The sequence below is a fragment of the Eucyclogobius newberryi genome, unplaced genomic scaffold (assembly GCF_026437365.1).
Source record: "Eucyclogobius newberryi isolate DKJ021-1_F unplaced genomic scaffold, fEucNew1.0.hap1 SCAF_6, whole genome shotgun sequence".
NCBI classification, from domain to species: domain Eukaryota; kingdom Metazoa; phylum Chordata; class Actinopteri; order Gobiiformes; family Gobiidae; genus Eucyclogobius; species Eucyclogobius newberryi.
Window position 1 is genome coordinate 35365876 of NW_027316278.1, and position 13437 is coordinate 35379312.

Genomic DNA, 13437 nt, shown 5'->3' on the forward strand with positions numbered 1-13437 from the left:
CGTTCTTTATTTTTTGTCTGTATAGTCCACCACAAAGTACAACTACGATTAGTCTTTAGTCGCAATTAGTTGATTTATGGTTGTGTGTCAGTAGATCTAGCCTGGAATTAAATGTTTTTTTTTCAGCACAATAAAAAAACAAAACAAAGTCCCTTTCATTCAAGTGTTTTACGAGGATATTACTCAAATCCAGCCACTGGGCAAGATATTTTATTTATTTTCTCGTCATAGACTTTCCAGATCCAATTTTTACAGCTTTTATTTCTCGTCTATCAAAAAACAACCTCCAATTTGAATAATATAAGTCTGAACGGTTAGACAACGGATTTATTACCAAGATATTGTAAGCACAACTGAGAAAACGTGTAAAATAAAAGATGATTTGAGTCTGTGTCTGTCCCGATTGACTGTCCTGCGACGTGGGCTTTGACTGACAGTCCGTCCTGGCGCCTGATTGGCCAGTTTTACGTGTTCTTGCTCTTGGAGACGGGCTCGGTCTCTCGCTCGTACTCTATTTCGACGTAAGCTCGTTTCCTGCGGGGGTCAGCGCCGTTCGCGGGACCTTTGCCTTTGGACAGCTTCTTCTTCTTAGGTTGTAGTCCAGTGTCTTTTTGTAGTTGGGTCTCCATTTCCTCCTCTTCTTCCTCTTCACTCGATGTTTCGTCCTGCTCTTCCTCGTCGCTGCTCGTTTGCAATTTGTTCATTTCCTGAAAACAAAAAGTACATTTGTAAAGACCGCTTTTGATTGGATGTTCTACTTGAAACATTTAATCATGCAAAAGTTATTATTCAATAGCAATAGTTAATAGCATGATTTTATACATGGAAAGCTAAATTAAAATATTGAAAGTCTAAAATTTTATTTAGATGCCCAGTAAATTAACTTTTTTGATTTAATGTAATGCTCTGTCAATTAAAGACATGCTCTGCCGATAAACTCGCCGACTTAAAACAGGGTGTGCCAAAAGCTTTAAAAACTATTAATTATCACATATATCTAGGCCAGTGCTTCTCAAACTTTCTCGTGCGCCCGCCTTAAGAGATACAAAATTAATCCATGCCTCGAGAATTTGTATTTTTTGCAATGCAAATGATGTGTCACTCGCTCTCCCTCTGTTTATAACAAATAAAACACCCTGACGATGTGCTCAGTGCTTCCATATTCTCGATAATGTATGAAATGTATTTCTGAAGTGTGTTTTAGGCTCACAGATTCATTATAAAACCACAGTAAAAGTTCACTCAGGGGAGGTTTCATTTCATGCGCCTCATGGAAGGTGCATGTAATGCGCATGCTCCTGAGCCCGGCCGTGTGTGGACAGGTTTCACTATCTTCTGCCTTATAATTGTGTAGGGGAATGGAGATGGACATTCCACGGCCAGATAACAGAAAATCTCTCTTTGAACATTGGGGGTTTTTCGTTCTCCCTCTGTCCCTCACCGCAGGGGAGCCGCTGTGACTTGTGTGATAAAAAGACCTTCTTCTCCCCACAGTCTTACAGGAAGACGCCCCGATGAACTGTTTTATGTGATTATGCCATGAATGTTTTTCGAATCAACTCATGTTTCACCTTGTGTTACGTATTTTTCCACTGTTTAAGGTTTTATATTCCCAATGCTTTAACTCGATATTTTTTATCACAGGTGAAAGAAGATGTAAAATGTGTCTACCTCAAGAAATAATGTGCACAAACTGCCAAAAGTGTTTAACGTGTAAATGTTAAAACAGGGTTCAATGTTTTTGCCATTATTATTTACGTTACTCCAGTTTTATTTTCTCGGTCAGGAAAATGTTAAACAGGAAGTTTTCGCAGTAGCGCCCGCCCCTTTCGCTCCCAGCATGCCCTGCGGGCCAGGTATCAAAAGGACGCTCCAAGCTAGAAACGCTTTTTTTTGTTCTCCTCTTGTTCTCTTCATCCCCTTTGTCCTCTCTCTGAAAGCTGTCTCCACGGACAGGCCTTTCACTTTTCCTTTGTCTCAACAAAATCCGTCCGTCACGTGGTCGACAAGGCCATGCCAGTCTAGGACTCTGAAACCACCTGAAACTACCTGGAACTACCTGGAACTACCTGGAACTACGCTTAAGCGCTAAACCGGACAGAGACTTTCTTTGCTACTTCGTTTCTTTTCTTTTTGAAGTAATCTACGCAGTTTACGTGGATCAGCGCTACGTCCTCATCTGAGTAAAGGCCGCGTGAGGAGCTAACACACCGCTAAAGCGTTCTACCGCCAAGGAACTCCCCGACATCGCCTCCGCTGCCGCCGCCGCTTCAAGGAGGTCGCAGCCTCCTCCGCTCCACGGGACGCATCGCTCCCCGGCGCAGCCTCCTCCGCTCCCTGGCGCCAAGGACCCTACAGCACGTCGCAGCCTCCTCCACCACACGCGACGCATCGCTCCCCGACCGCCGCCAGCTCCACGGCCGCCGCTCGCTTCACGAACCTTCGCCGCCACACCGCTCCACGCGACGCCCCGCTACGGACCTCGTCCGCGGACAAGGACCAGTCGGACCGAATCTCTACGGAACCGTAAGCCGAGACAACTGTGCGGTTCGCTTGTGGCGTGATTTGGGTAGAGCTCAGCTGTCCCTTCCCCCTTTAGCTTCTCACTTTCCCTCTTTTTGATATAGATTAGCATAGACACGTTTGGTTATCAAAGGCAAAACCCTGGTTTAACATTATCTGCATGAAATCTGCTGTTAAATCTGATATAACATCACCTGTGATTTACCTGTGCGCATTTCTGCTCCGGTGTTTTGATTACCCTTTTGATAAATAAACTACACGAAAGAGTTATTGACTATTGTTTGTTTGATTAGACTATGTGTAAGTCCCTGAATCGTGAAACACCCTTCAGACCTTTTTAACGAGCGCGATTAAGGACCGTATCTTAGCTCTTTGGGTTTAACCCTGGTGCCCCGTCTTGTCTCGTTTCTGCTAAGAAATCTTCCTTAATCATAAACTGAATACATGTAGTTTTGAGACCCTACAATTGTGTATGTAGAATCTGGACGATTAGATTTCCAAGTTAAAACGTTTCGCAAATCTGGATTTTCAATCAAAGCAAGAGGTTATAAGTAAAGAAAGACCTACACTGGAGGACGGGTTGCTTTAGTTGGAGCTATATGTCTAAAAACGCTCGCGTCACTTATTATTATTAAACACATGGCCTAATGGTTAGCGACACGGCCTCAAAAACCAAAAGAAAGTGTGTTCGACTCCCGCTTGTCCCCCAAAAAATGTTGGGGTGCCTCACTCGCCCTGAACCTCACCGCACGTCACTGGATCAATGCAGAAAGGGAGGTGGAGGAGCGCGGAGGCCGAAGCCGCAGCTTGTCCTAACCTCGGGCCAGACGTGTGTGAGCTCGGGGCAGCTCCGCTCCTCTGCTGTTGCTCAAAACACATCTGCCCAAACTTCTCACTCCCCCCCTTGGCACATCTCTTTGCCCCTCCCTTGGAGAAGCTCTGATCGAGGCACATTAAACTCTTATATCTTCAGCCAACTCTTTCCATGTCTTCTCCTTTCTGCTGAACTTCTGGTCGACTAAATCACCATTGTCTTAGTGGTCCGTCTTCTTCTTGCTAAATGTTTTTTACATGTGGTTTTTCTTACTCACTGCAAAACTTACAAAGCCGATAATTTATTAGGGCTGGGCAATATTGGCAAAAATTGTATCTCAATTTTATTTTTTACTATGAACAATATACTCGCTATCCAAATTTAGCATATCTTCAAAATAACATTCACAATATCATCTAAATTTTCGATATATTGCCCACATCTGCAGTATATATTACTACTATGTTCCTTAATGTGTTGAGTGTAGATAAATCACATACGCACTCTTCTGCTGTATACATGTTACACTGATGTGATATGACTCGTTTTGTTCACCTCGAAGTCGCTGAGGTCGCTCTCATCCACGTCCTCGTCCGCCACAAACTCCCTCTTCCCCACGTCCTGAAACAACAGTTTGGATTTTGCATGTTATTATTTCACGTTTTATTTCATTAATTTAAGATTCAACACAAAAACCATCTCAAAACGTACTATAAACAAGGCCAAAATCCATATAAATTACACAAAAGATATGATTTGACAATTAAACGCATGTAATCTTTGTTTTGAAGGGAGTTCTTGTCATTTACATCTGTTTTATTCAATCATTATTTTCACAAACTGACACTTGACTAATATTTACCACTGGCACCAACCCGCACTAATATTAAAACATTCTCCGTGATTTGTAGAAACGTATTTTTATTTCGTCCTCCCCTTTTAAAAATGCCAAGGAAAATCCGTGAAGCAACAAATTCTTGCCTAAAGGGCATTACCGATTCTTCTTTGACGTTTTGATTTAATAGTGCCGCCGTCTTATGTATAAAAAGTGTTTTAATCTGTATAGTCTAGAGAAACATAAAAGTTTACCTCCTGAGTCTTCCTCCACATTTATTCTCTTTCTAAGTCGAGAGTTTTTAATAAGTTGTTTGACGAGCCCGCCAACGTCAAAAAACGAAGATCCAACAATAAAAAATAAAACGCTTTTTTTTCAGTTTTCTCGGATTTTCCGCAGTTATTTTGGAAAAAACCTCAATAAAAAGAAAAGATTATTTTGCACCAGCAACTCCGACACAGAGATCACTTGCATCAGAACGTCAGAGCTTTAAAACTCTCGCAACTCACGGCTTCCTAGATCTAACATAGATCCATGAGATCGACCGGTAGATTAACTTAAAGGATGCAGGGTGGGCGTGGCTTTGGCTTGGGCTCGTGTTCGAACGAGGAAATGAGGAATACGTGTCTTGACCGATTATATCAGAATCATTTTGTCGTTGCCATTTAAGTAGCACAAGTTCTACTCATGTCGACATGTCGAGCTCGTCTGTGGAGTCACTCGTTCTCATCTGAAGGCATTGTAAGGCTACTACCTGTCCCGATGAGTTGATCTGAGCTGTGTGTACACAACTCGAGCTTGTGAAAGATTCCTACGCCAGAGCGTAGGAATCCTAACCCTAACCCTAACCCTAACTAAATCACCGTGACCAAATTTAAGCTAGCTCAGTAAGACATTTTCATTCATTGCGCACTTTGTGTTTCTGTCAAGACTCAATAAAGCATATCAAACAGACTTGTTTGGTCACGGGATGATTCATTTTCTGAGAAGCTCTCAGTCTGGGACTACTTTCTGTCTGATCACTGTGAGTTCCACCTTCCATTAAACTGTTAGTTTATGACATTGCAACAGTAGCGGTCCATCTCTGAAAGCTATTGAACGAATGTTTACTTTAAAAACAAATTACAATGGATGTAAGGGTGTTAAAAATTAATACAGGCCGTCATAGTTAATTCATTCATCAGGCTTAGGGTTAAGGCAATCACTTTTTGTAGTCTACTTTAAAATATTGTGAACTGGCTGCACACCAGTGATGCATCTATTATCTTACATCATTGACATTTTGCTGGAGCCATCTTTTTTGAAGGCATTTTTGTACACCACTCAGTATAATAAGGGTTATTTTCAATTTCTTGCATTGATAACTATAATTATGTAGATAATGTAGAGGTGGTAGTAGGGCCTATATTCTAAGAATCCAAGAGATGTATTTAGAATAAAATGTTATTTTTGAATTCAACTCCGACTTCGGGATGGTAGAAATGTGATTTGATCACGTAAAAATAAAATGTTATTTTTATTCCGTCCTCCCCTCTTAAAATATGCTAAGGAAAGTCCGTGAAACAACAAATTAAAAAAACTCTCGCCTCACACCACTTAAGTTGTGTGGTTTTGTTTAATTTTATTTATTGCTATTTGGTTTTGGGACTAGTAAAATTAAACTATTACTGTCAAACGGTTTATGAAAAGTGCTCTATAAACCGTGGATTGGATTTACCTCATCATCTTCCTCTTCCCCCTCCACTTCCCCCTCCTCTTCCTCGCTCTCCTCGTCCTGCTGCTCCAGAGCTCTGTCGAAGGCGTGCACCGGGAAGTTATAGATGTCTCCGTACTGAAAACCAAACAAAAACACCACATTTAGCATGCAATTCTGACGGTCTAATGTTCTTGGTCCCGTCCTGGTCCTGTCCTGGTCCAGCTTCAGTCACGGTCCAGTCCTGGTTCGTACCGTTCCCTGTTTGAGTCTCTCTAGCAGCTCCTTCTCGATGGCGTTGTCAAGTTGTGCAGCGATCAGGGCCTTTTCCTGAAACACAGGCAAAATTGTGTAAACATTTAGTCCATGTTTCGAGAGAATTTCATGATTATTTCCCCATCTTTTTCCTTTTTTTTTTTTTTTATAGCACAAACCTCTTTTCGTTTCTCTCGCTGCTCCACTTTGCGACTCAGAGGAACCAGCTTTCTCCTAAAACACGTTAGAAACAGTCAAAGTTTAAATGATTATAAAGTTAGAGTTTTGAGTATAGACACACTGTTCTGCAACTTTTCCTCAATAACTTTATTTATTTTGAGACTAAAATCAGGAGACTAAAATCAGGAGACTAAAACCAGGGGCCTCACCGTCTCTTAAGCTCCAGTTTGCGCATGCGGATAAGATACTGCGTGATCTTGGTGAATCGCTGTTTGCACTTGTGCCGTATGAAGCGGGCCCAGTAGATCAGGTTCTCGTCGATCTGCTCCAGAGCCTTCTCATAGTTTCTGCTCAGCTTCACCTGAAACACGCCTCATCCTCAGTCACACGGGATCAACAACCACTGAGAGTTTTAAACCGTCTATAATGCTCATCTATGCATTAAAAGGTGCACTATGGAAGTTTTCTCCATGAAATGTCATCACTCTTCAGGAATGTTCCGCAGTATGGCATTATATAATTCACTACATTACAACTATTCAAATACAGCTTTTTATTTCTCAAAAATACACAAACCTACATTTTTACAATGAGCTCCGATTGTCTCCATGGAGATAGACAAGTTAAATGCCATACTGTACATTTCCATGGAGACCAACAGGTTACAATAGTGCACCTTTAAATCACCACATACGAGAAGAACAAACAATAAGTGATGAGGATATATTAATTATTAATTCATATTTATAGTGTACCAATTTTCAAAAAATTTTGAAATATTTTTGGGATAAATAATGTTGCACCTCTCCTAGAACCAACACCTTGTGCTGTCGCAGAGGCAAAACCCAGGATTATGAGGAGTTCGGGGAGGCCATGGAGGAGGACTATCGGTCAGCCCCAAAGAAATTCTGGCAAAAAGTCCGGCGCCTCAGGAGGGTAGAGCAGTGCTTCACCAACACTGTTTACGGTGCGGGTGGAGATCTGCTGACCTCGACTGGGGAGGTCATCGGTCGGTGGAAGGAATACTTTGTGGATCTCCTTAATCCCTCTGTCACGTGTTTCGAAGAGGAAGCAGAGACTGAGGACTCGGAGGCTGACTCGTCCATCACCCAAGCTGAAGTCACTGAGGTTGTTCGCAAACTCCTCGGTGGCAGGGCTCCGGGGTTGGATGAGATCCGCCCTGAGTACCTAAAGTCTCTGGATGATGTGGGACTGTCTTGGCTGAGACGTCTCTGCAACATCGCGTGGCGGTCGGGTACAGTGCCTCTGAACTGGCAGACCGGGGTGGTGGTCCCTCTGTTTAAGAAGGGGGACCGGAGGGTGTGTTCCAACTACAGAGGGATCACACTCCTCAGCCTCCCCCAGGATCTGACTGGGACCTTACCTCCCCAGGTAAGGTCTATTCCAAGGTGCTGGGGAGGAGAATCCGATCGATAGTCGAACCTCAAATTCAGGAGGAGCAGAGTGGTTTTCGTCCTGGTCATTGAACACTGGACCAGCTCTATACCCTCCATCGGGTGCTCGAGGGTTCATGGGAGTTTGCCCAACCAGTCCACATGTGCTTTGTGAATCTGGAGAAGGCTTTCGACCGTGTCCCTTGGGGGGTCCTTTGGGGGGTCCTTTGAGGGGTGCTCCGGGAGTACGGGGTCCGGGGCCCTTTGCTCAGGGCTGTCCGGTCCCTGTATAACCGGAGCAAGAGGTGTGTTCGCATTGCCAGCAGTAAGTCAGACCTGTTTCCAGTGCATGTTGAACTCTGCCCTTTGTCACCGGTTCTGTTCATAGTTTTTATGGACAGAATTTCTAGGCGCAGTCAGGGGTCAGAGGGTGTCCGGTTTGGGGACCACAGGATCTCATCTCTGCTGTTTGGAGACGATGTTGTCCTGATGGCGCCATCAAACCCGAACCTGCAACATGCACTGGGACGGTTTGCAGCCGAGTGTGAAGCGGCTGGGATGAGAATCAGCACCTCCAAATCCGAAGGCCATGGTTCTCAACCGGAAAAAGGTGGCTTGCCCTCTCCGGGTGGGTGGGGAGTCCTTGCCCCAAGTGGCGGAGTTCAAGTATCTTGGGGTCTTGTTCACGAGTGAGGGAAGGATGGAGCGTGAGATTGACAGGCGGAAGTGATGCAGTCGCTGTGTCGAACTGTTGTGGTAAAGAAGGAGCCAAAAGCAAAGCTCTCAATTTACCAGTCAATCTACATTCCTTGCCTCACCTATGGTCATAAACTTTGGGTAATGATCGAAAGGACAAGATCGCGGATACAAGCGGTGGAAATTAGTTTCCTCTACCGGGTGGCTGGACGCTCCCTTAGAGATAGGGTGAGGAGCTCAGTCACACGAGAAGAGCTCGGAGTAGAGCCGCTGCTCCTCCACGTCGAGAGGAGCCAGCTGAGGTGGCTCAGACATCTGTTCCAGATGCCTCCTGGGGAGGTGTTTTGGGCCCGTCCCACCGGGAAGAGGCCCGTGGAAGACCCAGGACACGCTGGAGGGACCATGTCTCTCGGCTGGCCTAAGATCGCCTCAGGATCCCCCCTGAGGAGCTAGACTAAGTGTCTGGGGAGGAGGAAGTCGGGGAGTCCCTGCTTAGACTGCTGCCCCCGCGACCTGGCCCCGGATAAGCGGAAGAAAATGGATGGATAAAGTTGCATATCGACCTCGAGTTAAACTGATTTAATTGAGAGAAAAAATAAAAAAGCATGTCTGACCTTTTCCCACATTTTGGCGGGAAACGCAGCCCTCTCGATCACCTTCATGTACAGGAAGCACTGACCTGAAGGATAGAAACAGTAGTTATGGCAACGACGCTGTCATTTTAAAAGTCATTTCACATTTGTCTGATACTTACACCTAAACTAACTGGTAGTACACACTAGTTTTAAGAGAGTTAGTAGTAGTAGTTAAGAGTAGTCGTTGCAGTACCTTTCTCCTCCCTGATGGTGGCATACTGGCTGTTGGCGAGAGGGCACGAGGAGCGGTTGCACAGGCCGGTGAGGCTGTACTCATTTCGACAAAAATTCTGACTTTTTGTTCTAGAAAAAATTAGAAGCAAAAACTAGAAAATTGTTCGTGATTTTTAATATACTGATATTTCAGAGACTCACTTGACTTTGTAGGAACAGAATTGTTTGTTTCCGATGATGTCCCAGATCACCTGTAAAAGAAAGACGTCTTGAAAGTTCTAATTTAGCCCTGGTTTTGGTCCTGGTTTAGGCCCTGGTATTTGCTTTTCTATTACAAAAATGGAAGAATACACATTTCTAGCCTAAAAATTGTATTTGAGCTTCACTGAAGTCCTGACATGAGAACACATTTTCAAGTGCAAAACATTGTTACAGAAAAATATCTCAATATACAATACATAACAAATGTATGTGACTCACACAAAAACATCCAACGCAGGATAGTACGCATGATAAATATTGAGCCAAAAAATGTATTATTGAACAAGAATACAAAAAGGTGTCAATAATAATCTGCTGTTGAATTAACAAATGCGTAAAATCTAATGTTAAATGTGTTTAAAGCAGCACTGATGTCACTCACCTGCATCTGGGTTTTGTCTGGGTTTCTCCAGTGAAATCACATTATTATATTCTCTCCAGTACCTTGAAACTTTTACCTCCGTTTAGGAATTTAGAATAACTTTTAAAGGGTCTATTCAATGCAACTTTTATACAGTTCTGTCACAAACACGATCCGTCCACGTGTGAGCAATCCACAGTATTGATTTATTATGGTTTAATATTGATCCACATTTAGGAAAATCCTATTTAAAATGATCCATGAGGTCATAATTACTTAAATAAACTGATGATTTTTTGCTTTACTTTTCATTTTACTTACTTACCAGCTACACACTTAGCTTTAGCAATAGCAATAGCCTTTATCTGGTTTAAACTAGTCAGACTTACGTCGTCATGCTGCATTTTAGCGTTCTGTTGTCTCTCAAACTCTTCCCCCGATATCCGATTGTAAATCCACCGTTTTGTTGAGTATTTAAGTCAAATTTGTGTTTATCTTGACTCGCCGGTGCCACATGTGAGTTCAGGGAGACGACATTTCTGTTTGCGGCGGAAGTCTCGAGCGTCAGCTAAATGTCGCGAGAACACGTCATTTCCGGGATAACTTGTAGTTTCTCCAATTTGTTATCGCTCATCTTTAGGGTTATTTTGATCTGCCTTTTATATATTTATGTTTTTTGATTTTGGAATATTATGTATTATGATTATTTAATAAAACAGTCTGTGAAATGAAAATAAAATGAATGCACAAACAACAAATTAAAGGAGCACCATGTAACAATTCACTGTTCATGCTGGACCATGAGTCTCACCCCCTGTAGGACACTGTCCACTCTGGAGAGCAGCTTCAGTGACAGACTGATCCACCCACCCTGTGTGAAGGAGACGTTTCGCAGGTCTTTCCTTCCTGCTGCTGTCAGACTACAACAAACACTGTTAACCCTGAACATGTGTCATTCATCTTCATAATCATGTGCAATACTGTCATATTGATGTGCAATACTGTTTGGTGCAATATTCTCCCATATAACAGCTGTAAATAAGAGTGTCACTATTGTTATTATTGTATAGTATAAGAGGTTTTTATAAGAGTGTCTTGGTGTTGCAACACTGGAATTTCTCCGTTGTGGGACAAATAAAGGCATATCTTATCTTATAAGATAAAGGTGGAGATGTAATTATTTATTTTTTTGCATGCACACGTTCTTTATTTTTATTAGTTTCAAGATGTCTTGTTTTTAGAATCTGACACCCCACAAACATTTTAATTAGTAATTTCCGATAGATGTATGGCGTTTTTATCGCCAGAACGAGTCCCACAGTCATTTGCAGCAGTCCCTCCCACGTACTGCTCAGCACTGCTGCTGGAGCGTCTCATGCATAATCTGTGATGATGCTCTGTGAGGACAACATCCAAACCAGTGCACATAATAATGCACATAACAACGAAATTGCTTATTTTTTGTTATAGCTAAGTTTTCGATCTGAAGTCTCACTGTTTTTGAATGAAATATCCAAAATAGAAATCCACAAATGGTACTCCTCCTAGTTATTTGTTTGGTTTTGGCTCCACAAACTTGTTTTATTTCATGGTTTAAAATCCTTTCTACTGACAACAATCATGCTTTTTAAATTGAATAATTGCACCACTTCCTAAAGCAATTTTATAAACTTTTGTTTTTTTGAGACAGAGAAGCCGTAGAACTTTTTTGCCAGTTTTTGTTCCATGTAAATAGGCCCAATAGTCACAAGCATGAACATACATGAAACCATAAACCAGTTCCACACACCTGACAGCTGCACAGGGAATTCTCAGCTCAGTTTTAGGGATTCTGGAATGTTGAGATACGTGAAACGTTCCACAGTAAGACAGGCTTTCTCCCTCTTTTCTCTCTCTCTCTGTCCTTCCCTTTTTTTTTAACGGTACGGCTAGGGTGACCAGATTTTAAAATTTAAACACTGAGACACACCCGGGGGTTGGGATGGGAAGTAATAATAAAGGTGTTGTAAAAAAAATTGTACGGACTCGATCATTCATACCTCTTTCACGACTCACATGTGAGTCAGTGTATAATCTGAGAGTCTTTTATCTGTGGAAATGAGTGCATCTTTTGTGTTTTGGTTATTCTGAAAGCCAGATTTTCTCTATTTTGGCTTAAGAAACAACAATATATTCCCTTCTTGACTGTTGGCAGGTCTCAAAGTGGGCAAAACTGGGACAACTGCGACATGTCTTGAAAAAAACTGGGACAAATCATCTGCTGGGACACGGGACACAGGGCTCAAAACTGGGACTGTCCCGGGTATATAGGGACGTCTGGTCACCCTAGGTATGGCGTAAATCACATACTTTGAAGACGTACAACTACAGAAGGTGAAAATGCACCTTTTCAGTTGGCTGTCAACCGCCATTAAAAGTAACACCACCACCACCACAACAACAACAACAACAACAATAACAGTTGAAACGTATCTCCATGGAGAGGTGATAGTGCATCTTTAAAATACAAGGGCATCAAAATGTGAGAATTTCGTGCAATATATTGTGGAGTGATTGCGCAAATTAAATTACAGAAAAATTTCAATTTGCTGGTAATGGAATCTTGTCTTCGTGTTGCGTATTAAGATTCATTTTCCCTGATAATAATGTTTGACACTATCCTTCATTTTAATACATTCTTACTGGTGATCCCGGTCGGGGTCAGAAAGGCTGAGGCGCAGCTGCGTAACATGATTGGCCCGCACCCATCACGAAGTCTCGTGAACAAACCAATCATCATATCAATGACCGTAGAAGGATCAGCCTTTTAACATGGCGCTGGGGAATATATTTAGCGCGCACAGCGGGCTCACTCACGGTCTGAACATGTGCACACGCACTTTTCTTTTTTTTATCACGCCGTTTCTGCTGCTGTTTGGTGAAATGCGCTACGTGACAGAACGAAGCGCAAAGTTGAGATAAAACACGTGTAAAAGAGCGGGGAAAGGTGGGGAAAGTTTGTCAAATGCATCATGGGAGCTGCTGCTGTGAGTGGCGACCATGGAAGTGACTAAACACTGACCTCTAGTGTTTTATCTTACTAACATATTTATACAACTTATTAACAGAAACTGGTTGTTGTTTTATTGAACAATGTGTTCTAGCGGGAGTGTGATTTCTGACCCGGTCAGTGCTGTGACACACTGGGAAAACTGTTGTTGTGTCCTTAGGCAAGACACCCACTTGGAGTGTGTGAACGATTGCTAGTGGTTTTTCAGGCTTTTAACCACTGACTGTGAAGTGAAAAACAACAACATATGGAATTGTGAAGCAACTTTGAGCTGTCACACACACTATCCTCCTTATTCCATTATTATGACTGTAAATCCAGATGATGACTAATGAGGGGAATATTTCTACCTTTTTTGCATTTCAGGTAAAACTTTGGCAAAGACCATAAATAAGCTGATTGAAGACCCAGATAAAACTTGTTGCCACTGTCTCACTGTCTGGAAATAGACCCACCACTAATGTAAAAGAAAAGACACTAACCACTAAACTGGTCTGATCTTGAAGGACCCTGACACTCCCCCTCACATGTGGTACTCATTAAACCAACCCAACAACTGTTCAGCCG

General features: G+C 42.6%; 1 protein-coding gene and 1 non-coding gene across 2 annotated transcripts; both read right to left on the minus strand.

Moving 5' to 3' along the window:
- Positions 1–313: 313 nt before the first annotated feature.
- mak16 (MAK16 homolog (S. cerevisiae)) lies at positions 314–10383 on the minus strand. Its single transcript, XM_072433458.1, has 10 exons — positions 10211–10383; positions 9401–9450; positions 9219–9328; positions 9005–9069; positions 6510–6661; positions 6300–6354; positions 6121–6195; positions 5890–6003; positions 3893–3958; positions 314–707 (listed from the first exon to the last, which is right to left on the minus strand). Exons 1-10 carry the CDS (start codon positions 10223–10225, stop codon positions 465–467), a joined length of 945 nt encoding a protein of 314 aa, XP_072289559.1. The 5' UTR covers positions 10226–10383; the 3' UTR covers positions 314–464.
- A 2136-nt stretch (positions 10384–12519) lies between these two features.
- On the minus strand, positions 12520–12620 carry LOC140347646 (small nucleolar RNA U13). The gene has a single exon (XR_011924394.1). It is a non-coding gene; the product is annotated as a small nucleolar RNA U13 (small nucleolar RNA).
- Positions 12621–13437: the final 817 nt, after the last annotated feature.

What these genes read in the sequence shown, in the direction of transcription:
- mak16 (XM_072433458.1), bottom strand. An exon ending in GGGAAGAGGAAGATGATGAG is followed by an intron (nt 3,959 to 5,889) that starts GTAAATCCAATC and finishes CTGTTGTTTCAG; the next exon opens with GACGTGGGGAAGAGGGAGTT. An exon ending in GCGACCTCAGCGACTTCGAG is followed by an intron (nt 708 to 3,892) that starts GTGAACAAAACG and finishes TTTTGTTTTCAG; the next exon opens with GAAATGAACAAATTGCAAAC.